Below are 9,956 nucleotides of genomic sequence, written 5' to 3'. Positions count from 1 at the left end.
CCAGCACGGTCCCTGCAGGGCAGCCAACCAACACCAGGAGGTTTCAATCGACCATGTCAGCGCTGACGTGGCTCTGACGCGAGTCCTGAGTTTGTGCAGAAAGGTTTCATTGATTTTATTTAGCCATGACCATTATCTGAGCAGCATCACTGACTAGTTCCATGGTTATGTGTTAATGAGTCCCTCCAAAGCTCAGCTACCAATCAACTAGTGATGCTAGTGATTGCTGCTGTGCCTGGGAACAGCTGAAGGAACACGATGAACTAGCATTCATTTTGTTTCAGCCTTATTGGTTTCCTTCAGTTCTCCCTCACTTTTATCAGTCCAGTCTTTTTTGAACTTCTGTGACTGAATGAAATGAGACAAGAACTAATTTTGCAAATGTACCTCAGACATTTTTTAGATTAAGATGTGAAAGTGGAATGCTATTGTGTATTTATTTTATTAAATATCCTCTAAATGTTTTATTCAGGTTTCCTGATAAATCACATATCTTGTTGCAAAAGAGGAAAAAATTTTCCCTGCAGTTTTACACCAAAAGCACATCTTCTTTCACAACTAATTCAGTCTTCTTTCATCCAGTGATGTCCCTATAAGTATTTCAAAAATTCTGCCAGAACCTTTTGATCCATTTGAGTATTTGTTTGGTGAAATAAATTACAAATACATTTGCATATAAACACACGTCACTTTGCACTAAAACTAATTAAAGGAAACTTAGTTGTATATAAAAACAAGGCTCTAATTGGAGTTAACATTAGGCTGCGTTTTATTTTAAGAACACTTGTGTGTCGAGACAAATATTATTGCATACTTGAAAAAGAGGATTTGTGTGAATGCGTTGTTCTCACTAATTAAACAAATTAAACAAAGTGTGGCTGGTGGAACCAAAAAGAAAAACATGCCTCTGCTAGAAGCATTTCTTTCTGTCATAAACAATATTTTGCTGCAATTTTGATCGTGTTGCAAGTGCACATACATAATTTTGAATTCATTTCAACAATATGATCTCTGTAAGCGTTTGCGGCACCAAATACTCTTCTATTAGAGAAAAACATCAATCATCTTCACCAGCGGAGCGAGCCTCAGGCTACACTGATGCTGAGAGAGTTCCTGCCTCCAGCCCACACCTGGGGAAGAAGAAGAAGAGTCTATTTCTGTGGTATTACACTAAACCTGACACGAGAAAAAGGAGCCTCTTTGACTCCTGTCTGACCCTCCTGCCTCTGCTCATCCTCTCAGCTGCAGAGAAAGCAAGTTTTTTTTTTTACACAAAAAGAGACAAACTCACAGCAGCTGCAGGCAAGGACTGCTGTTGCTGTTTTCGTCTTTTAAGTTCTTGTCCCATCTTGATCGCCCATCACGCCACTATATTAAACTATGACAGTTCTGTAGGGAAGTTATTGCACTGGAAACAGATTTGTGATTTTTTTTTGGTCAAAATCAGAAGGCTTCAGTACACAAGAAGGTTTGAGGAAAAGTTTACATTTTTCAAGAAATGCCTCGTTCGCTTTAGAATTACAAGATCAGGTGCGGCAGCAATTCCTCCAGTAAGACAGAGAATTCTTGTGCACACTTGTGCATCTTTTCTCATTAGTTGTAAAACCCAGATGTTCTGGGCTCTGGTTTATGTCTTTATTTGCAGTAAATGTTCGCCTTTGTAGTTAGGAACAAGTCTGAACAACACATCCACTCCACTTCTCTCCAGATTTTGCAAGGAACTGCCTGAAAAAGCCTAGAGAATGCCAATGAAGGACTCTGTAGTCAATAGATGCACAAAAGTAAGAAGGCGGAAGTGTTTTTTTATTTCTACTGAACTTTTACATTAATGTTATCCAGAGTCTTAGTGAGGGAAATGTATCAGTCATTGTTATTAACATTGTTATTTTATAATTGAATGCAACATTATAGGCCAGATTTTGACAAATGAACATACTGTATCATGAGAGCCACGGAAAACAAATTGATTAATAAAAAATAATGCTTAGACCACTTTGGAAAATAAATTCGTATATCCTGTAGAAATATATATATATCATCTGTGAGTTCAGATGTCAGAAATGTAAATATCTACGCTTCTATACCATAATTTACCTTGGTCAAAGTTTATGCATTTATCTTCCACTTATCTTTCAAATATCAATTAGGCTCTTCAAGAAAGATCCTCACCATGCTGAAAAAAAATATTGGAAGAAAAGCACAGCGCAAATCCAAACAGCATGAAAAGTTGAACAGCTTCTGCGAGTTGAAAGACGTTCCTTCTTCGGCAGAGTTCCAAAGATAGATGGTGCCGATTCCTTGGAGGCAAACTTCAGATTTTTAGGTCTGCAAAGAAACTTGACAGCACTTGACTGGACTTGTGTGGAATAAGAAAGCAGCTTCAATGTCAGTGAACTTGTGTTTCCTCCTTGGCACTTCTGAAAGGTTTGTGTGTGTGTGTGTTGGGCAGGTGAATGTCAGCGTGAGACAGGTTGTCAGCCAGATATCTATGTATCCCTCTGTCTCTGCGGAGCCTCGGCCTTCATCCTGAAGCTATCCCAGTAGGCAGCGTCTTCTTCTGTCAGCGGCGAGGCCGAGGCTATGAGTTCGCCGAACGACAGCAGCGTGAACACGGCGGGAGGAGGAAGAGGCTGCGAGGATGACACAAGAAGGACAAGAGGTTTTCTTTTAGACTTTATAGTCCCGACTCTTATGATTCATTGAGTTCAGGACTTATTATTTGCAAGATGTCTAAAAATAGAACTCATACAGGCTCCTTGAGACAGAAGTGTCTGACTAAGACTTTAAAATCACAAATGACTCATTTCATGAGAGGATTGAATATAAATTAAATATTTGATATTCTTCTTTAATAAATAATTTCAAACTGGTAAAGATGTGGCTGCCAACAGTGAAGAGGGAGCCATGTGGTCCACCAGGACACGGTTTCCACGGCAACTGAGTGTATCAGCAGTGAGCATGTAAGAGCTGTGGGGAAAAATGTGTGTCAGCTTATTGCAGTGGCCCTCAAGAGTCACTTTTCTTTCTTTCTATTCTTTTAAAATACAAAATAAGGGGTGAACAAATTTCTTGGCACCCCAGGTAGAGATGTGTCAAAAGCTTGGAAAAATGCTCCTATTTATTTGAGTACATTTATTTAGTGAGAAATATAAGTAAAGAAATGGTGGCAAAATTATTGGTACCTGTGGAAATGCCTTTAGGATAAATTCAGCTGGTTCTTCTTTATTAGAAAGCTCAAAGCAGGAGGTTCGTGCTGAGAAACAAGGTCCAGGCCCAGGCAGGAAAAGACGATGTGTTAAAATCCAGACTCGGTTTTATTCAGAACAATGACGTGTCAACGAGATTACAACGGTGCGCTGGTTCTGTCCTGAATAGACACATTACTGATGCAACGCATATAATCCACTTAATTAATAATTTAAATTGTCTGGACACTGTTCTGAACAATATGCACCAAGGGAACCATAGTCTCCATTTACATGGCTGTGTGTGAGAGTAAGAACAGATAAGCGGGCCGGTGGCTTATCAGCTGTCAGATCGTCCTGTCTGGTCTGACCCAGCTGGCTCTTATTTATCCAAACCACTGAGTCACATCTGATATTTCCGTCTCCTAAAACGGGTAGAAAAATGACAATTTCTCACCCTCAACAAAAGCCATGTCTTTTGGCCAAATGAAAATAAGATTGAGCTTTTCCACAGTGAACACTCTGGGTAGGTCAGGAGTGAAACAAAAGATATTTGGTGAAAAAGCATCTGTTAAGCATGGTGGAGAATCTGTTGGCTTGTTTCTCTTCTAAAGGCTCTATAAACTTTATGACACTGCATGGTGTCATATAGTTTTTTCTAAATACCGGGACATTTCACATAAATATCTGGTAGTAAACTGAAAATGTTTCATCATCCATCCGTCACCCTTTGGCTCTTGAACTCCAACATAGCTGCAAAATGTATGACTAAATAAAAACAGTGCTTGTTAGCCAAGCAGTCAATCACTGTTCAGTGCATATCAACTAGACTCTGGATGAGGCAGCGATATTTTAAGAAAAATGGTCAAACATCCCTTTTCTCTGCGTCCTGAAGAACAACTGCATTTCTCTTGAGAAACAGATGAATGTAAAGAATTAACAGCAGGGCGGTCAACACCGATATCGCCAGGGATTTCATGAAAAACATCAAGAACAAATTCCCTGCTCCCATGCACAGGATACCGAAGCCACCACTGTATTTAACCAGGTGTTGTGTGGGGGACAAAAACCATATTTTCGCCTAAACACAGATGCTACTTTGTCTTTTACTCACACTTCTTTTATTTTATTTTATTTTCTCAAAGATGGCCTCAGATGTATATTCAGTTGGAAATGTTGTTTTGTCTTTGTCACAAATAAAGTAGAGCAGCTACTCAGTCATCAAAGCTACGTGTCCTTACCGCAGAGCCGGCCTCGTCTGCTGGTCCGAGTGCAACGGCAACATGGTGGTCAACGTCCAGCAGACTCTCCTGCAGGAGCACAGCGACAGACACATCAGGACAGGGTTTAAAATTACCTGCAAGAGTGAGTGAAAATAGCCATCTGCCTCCGTGTGTTAACTCTGTGATTGACTGTGAAAGACCCAGCCTGCCTCTCCTCCATGACTTTTTAATGATAAACAGCAATTGCTGAGAAATGGCTGAATGCTCGTGTCTGTAAAGTGTCAAAAACAAACAAGCTGCAAATCCCTCCAGAGCCACGGGTGACATTCTGTCTGTCACAAACCAGGGCATATCATTTTAAAATTAAAAACAAATACACACGGAATTGAGCAGATTTCATATTTTTAACCGACAGGCACCAGTTTAAAGTGTGGCAAAGAAAAAAAAAAACATATCAAAATAGTTAGTGGTAAATACAAGTCTATTTGGTTTAGCCTATTTACATTTTGTATTTCCATGTCAAGAATATTAAATCAGAATGAAAAGGGACTTCCACATTATACTAAAAGTATCAAGATAGAACTGTGAGGTTTTTGCAGTGATGGAGAGAATTATCATGCTGTTTAGTCCTTTGGATCAATGATCAATCAATGATTCACCACAAAAAGATGTTATAGGACCAAATAAAAGAAAAATCTCAGATGTATGGAAAAAACAAAAGCTGCAATCTTCTGCCTTTGCAGCATGTTTAATAATATAAATTCATATATTAATTGGTTGTTTCAAGTTAACAACAGCAGCTTTGCCACTTGCTCATTTACAGCATTCTTTATCCCATTTTCTTCCATTTAGTTAGACATCTAAATGCATAAACAATAAGAAAATTGTTTAATATCCTGAATGTATTTTGAAATTGGTCAAAGACAATGACAGGTGTTGTAAAGAGGTGCTCATCATAAAGCTCATAGAGCTGAAAACAGCAACGGGTCTCCTGAACACAAGAGACAGGTGAGGAAAGATGGCAACAATAATTTAAAACCAAAAATACTGTTCAACAAATCTCGTAAAAGAAAAATACATCACAGATAAAATGTAACAAAATGGACAAATAGAGAGAAGAGAAATGACAGTGGCCATCCTCTTTAACCTGTGTTCTATCTGGACGAGCTAGATGTGCTGGAGAACTGGTTTAATTTACACCTGCAGCAAGAAAGAGACACGTCTCCTCTGTCATTAAGTGGATTTGGACAGCCATTTGAACTATCAGCAGGGACCACAAACAGGTAGCGTAGAGGAGGGGTTTGGTTCCATGTCAATAAAAGTACTATACCCTTGGTCTACATGCAAAACAATCCTTTTGGGACTTGTGTATATGTGATGGGTCAACTTTAGAATCCCTTCCTGGTGATCTATTGTCAGTAAGAAGTCAACTAAACCAATATTAAACATGGAAAGACATTCAGATGTTTTCTGAATCCAACTTACTTCAAATATCCACAAATCCTCTGGTTCCTCATCCAGATGCATCTTGGTCTGGCGCAGCACCTTGCCCTGTGTGAGCAGCTCGGGCGACAGGTGGAACTCTGCCCTCTGCAGGTTAAAACCCAGACCTGTGCCGATGGCCTTGATGAAGCTCTCCTTCAGGGTCTTGGTGCAAAAATCAAGAGGAAACTTGATTAGTTAACGTGCACAGATAAAGAAAATGTTTTGCTTGTGTGAATAAAGCAGAGAGTGACAGTCTGAGCAAGGAGAGCGAGCGTGTCTCTACGGTTCATACTCCAACAGAAGAATCCATGCACACGTGTTAAAAGGCGTGCATACAAAAGAGGGGCTTTATGTCTTTATGTGTGCGCCCAGCCAAAACCAGCCATGCTCCATGGCCAATAAGCCACAATAACACCATTACAGGACTAATCACTATGGCAACCGTTGAGCTCTGCCATTAGTCAACAGTGTGGTGGTGATATCAGAGCTTGACGTCTCTGAGCCGCCCTCTCATTCTCACAGCATCTTTACTTAGCTCAGCACTTGCTTACAGTGGCCATCTGTGTGTGCGTTCATGTCTTGGAAGAAATGGAAGACAGGAAACAAAGCTGAGTGTATCATAACGAGATACTGACAAATGGGAGATTAGAGGAAGGGAGAAAAGTGGAGGTGAAATTTGAATCAAAAGGAGGTCAAGCGTCAACGTGCAAAATGTACAAATTTCTCTCTCTCTCTCACACACGCGCACACACCCACACACACACACCACCGCCTGTGGCGCCCGGCAGCAATGCAGTGTGATGACAGGGTAGTATGGTTGCCATGGTTACCCAGTGGCGGTAGAACGCGGCAAGCTGCTGGCGCTCCGAGCCCGCTGATTGGATGGTGCTCCATTCGTGCGCTGTAAACTGACGAGTCATGATGCGGAAAAACTCCGGGATGGAGTTGCTGCCTGCAGGAGACGGAGACACGAGGACGCAGACATGAGGGGAGGAGAAAAGTGAGTAGATGGAAAATAATATGCAAAAGCAAGTCACACTCTTAATTATCACAATGCATATTTGATTGTGGTGACTGAACACACAAGCTTGGACTTGCATTTTAAAATTGCATATCCTATGAATACTTTTGTTAGACAACAGCGACACCTTGTGGATAACTTGTGAAACTACAAATCTAATCTAGGGCCAGAGAATAAAAAAGTTCAATACAATCAGCTGTAGAAATGGATTCATTATTGTGAATCTCTTATGACACTGCATTTATAGTTGCATTGAAACATTTAATAAAAACTCTAAAACTCTCATATTTGCTTTTATGTAGCAATAAAACTCATGTGTAAGCTTCAGCCTTCACCTGGCAGTGTGGTCTTCATCACATCTACTCCAACCTGCATCCCCTGTTGTGCAGCAAGCACAGCATAGTCGCCTTGGTGGGAGATGTTGAAACTCCAGGTTGGATCAGAACCAGTAGTGACCTGCATCATTTTTGAAATGCATAAAAAAGGGTTTCTGGTTGAATTTGTGTGTCTTGACAGTCAGGTGAACCTCCACGTGAAAATGAAGACAAAGGAGAGCTAATATACAAATAATGTTCCAACAGGCAGAACATTGTGATGCTTGTGTATGTCTAGATGGGCCAAATGTGACCCAAAGTTCCAGCGGTGGCCCTTGAACAATCACAATCCAAGTCATAAAATAAATTACAAGTCTAGTGCAAATAAATTGGAATTTATTTAGGGGACTGACACATGTATGAGTGGTTATCATACGGAGGAAATAAAAAAACCCCATAATTTAATATTTATTTATTATGACTTGGTAGTGCAGCCCTAAAATCAAGTTCTGACCTGGATAGATATTCATTTCACATTGTTGGGAGTCCCATGTGTCTCATGCTTATTGGGATTCAAACAGTAACGACAGAGTAAGAAAAAAGAAACATGAGGAAACACTTGACCTTAAATGAAAAAAAAGTTTTTACCTGGAGAGGGGCAGCTAGATATGGTTTCCCTCGAGGGGATCGGTTTAATCTGATCTGTGACCAGGGGATTCCCATCACCTCACAAACAAATTTCCTGAGCAACAGCCGTCCAGCCTGTGGGCACATATGTTTAACATTATAACCTGATAGGTTTTTCAATTCGCCAGCTGTTTCTCAATAGCATAAAAACAGGGTGAGCTTCGAGATTAAGAAGCAACATTTTTTTTTATGACACTGTTTTATGTCATCCTGGAAATTGAAGACCCTTCAGATTTTTGTGAAACATTAAATCAATCTAAAGTTGTTAGGATACCTGCTTCAAAGGAGGTTTTGATCACATAACTGAACTTTCTTGGAGGGTCTCAACCCTTTATCGCAGCACCTGCACATCTATCCTTGAAGTTCTTGGTGTCTATTCAGTTAGGGTGCATTTTCCTACCTCAAAGACAGTGTAGAAGTTGATAAGTCTACAAATTAATTTCCGTTCATGCATGCTGACCGGAATGACAGCTGCAGAAGGTGGGTAAACATTGCAGATCAAACTCACCATCGCTGACTTAGCATCCTTAGCGAAGACAAACTGTCCGATCCTGTCCTTCTCTTCTTGCTGGACACACCGAGCAGCGAACAACCATTCGGACCTGCTCGGTGTCCACGACCCGCAGCGGAAACCCCAGCGGACAGAGCCCATGCCTGCTCACCTCTGTGCCCCCCGCCGAGTCATCTTAACTCCTGCAAAACTTCCCGCTGATCACAAGAAGCCACCTTTAGCATGGCGTCCCAGCATAAACAAACTTAATTGTGTTGTATTTAAGGTTTTGGGGTCGCGGAGAGACACAGATGAAGAAATGCTGGAGCTGGTAAACCAAAGCAGATAAAAATTAAACTGACCTTTCTGTTTACGTTGCTTCTTTGACACCGCTACATTCACCCGGAAGAGCATAAATGTCGTCACAGTGGGAGCGGTTCAGGATTGGCCAATAAGAGCGTCTGAAACGGTGACTTGCCTTATAGTTGCCTTCATGTACTCTCAAGAATGTTGTAAATGAGAAGTAAAATCGTTAAGCGTAAGATTATTTGATTAATTTCTTAATAAAATCCGATAAATATAACAGGAAGTTTACAAAAATAATAAGCTCTCAGTCAGTCTAACTTTCTTAATCTATATGTTTTAGTGTCCATCCATCCATCCATCCATCCATCCATCCATCCATCCATCCATCCATTTTCTTACACCCTTGTCCCTAGAGGGGTCAGGACGGGTGCTGGTGCCTCTCCAGCTAACTTTCCGGGCGAGAGGCGGGTTCACCCTGTACAGGTCGCCAGTCCGTCGCAGGATATTTTAGTGTGTTGCACAGAAAATTAAGTTTTTATTCTTAACTGTGACACACTGATTTAATCTGTATGGTACTAATTAAAAAAAAAAAAAACCCGAAAGTGGCAATAAATAAAGTTAAGTTTAATAAAAATAAAAAAAGAGATTATTTAAACAAAAGATATTGGTTTGGTGTATTCTCCGTGGTTGGTGGCCAACTTGAGCCTCAGAAAGGCTGGTTTCTGACTGACCTGAAAAGCAACTGGAATTATATCTCAGTGGTGTGGTTAGTTTGTCTCTTTGCATAGTAAGGGGACATATTTTTTTCTCACATATTATAAATAAACCGTATCTTATTATCTAAGACTTTTCCAGGTAATGATTGTTGTTCTCTGGTTTAGACATATGCATCCATTATTAATATTTAGCCATTTAATTAATTGATTGTCTTCTCAAAATAGAAAGACAGCCAACGAATCCTACAGAATATTAATGTTTTATATGCTATAAATTTCGCAGAAGGCAGTTGCACTCGTAACTTATGATAACATTTAATCATAATGTTTATTATTTTACTTTTATTTAGTTTTTTATTATAATGAAAGTGTGGCATGTAAAGGTATTGAGTCGATCAAACTAAAAATTAGAAAAAAATACACCTGGCTGCAGTTACAGCTGCAGGATTTTAGGTTGTTTCTCTAGTAGTTTTGGACATCAAGAGGCTAAAAGGATTGTCCTTTTGTCTTTGCCAAGTAGGTCAAATAC

The 9,956-nt window shown here is 40.1% G+C and overlaps 1 protein-coding gene across 4 annotated transcripts; it reads right to left on the bottom strand.

Annotated features, from left to right (window-relative positions):
- Window positions 1–745: 745 nt before the first annotated feature.
- Window positions 746–8,836, bottom strand: aasdhppt (aminoadipate-semialdehyde dehydrogenase-phosphopantetheinyl transferase). Of its 4 annotated transcripts, none has more exons than XM_032545347.1 (8): window positions 8,768–8,836; window positions 8,424–8,623; window positions 7,877–7,990; window positions 7,250–7,370; window positions 6,724–6,845; window positions 5,894–6,055; window positions 4,427–4,495; window positions 746–2,630 (listed from the first exon to the last, which is right to left on the bottom strand). In XM_032545347.1, the coding sequence occupies exons 2-8, from the start codon at window positions 8,565–8,567 to the stop codon at window positions 2,487–2,489; spliced, it is 876 nt and encodes a 291-aa protein (XP_032401238.1). In that variant the 5' UTR covers window positions 8,568–8,623; window positions 8,768–8,836; the 3' UTR covers window positions 746–2,486. The 4 variants fall into 4 exon arrangements, with proteins under 4 accessions (XP_032401238.1, XP_032401241.1, XP_032401240.1 ...); XM_032545349.1 differs by lacking the exon at window positions 746–2,630 and adding exons at window positions 2,637–2,967; window positions 3,183–3,253 and having other exon boundaries at window positions 8,424–8,825; XM_032545348.1 differs by lacking the exon at window positions 746–2,630 and adding an exon at window positions 2,637–3,253 and having other exon boundaries at window positions 8,424–8,825.
- Between the last annotated feature and the right edge of the window lie 1,120 nt (window positions 8,837–9,956).

This window comes from Xiphophorus hellerii, chromosome 18, assembly GCF_003331165.1.
Source record: "Xiphophorus hellerii strain 12219 chromosome 18, Xiphophorus_hellerii-4.1, whole genome shotgun sequence".
NCBI classification, from domain to species: Eukaryota; Metazoa; Chordata; class Actinopteri; order Cyprinodontiformes; family Poeciliidae; genus Xiphophorus; species Xiphophorus hellerii.
This window is presented reverse-complemented; position numbering and strand designations above follow the sequence as displayed.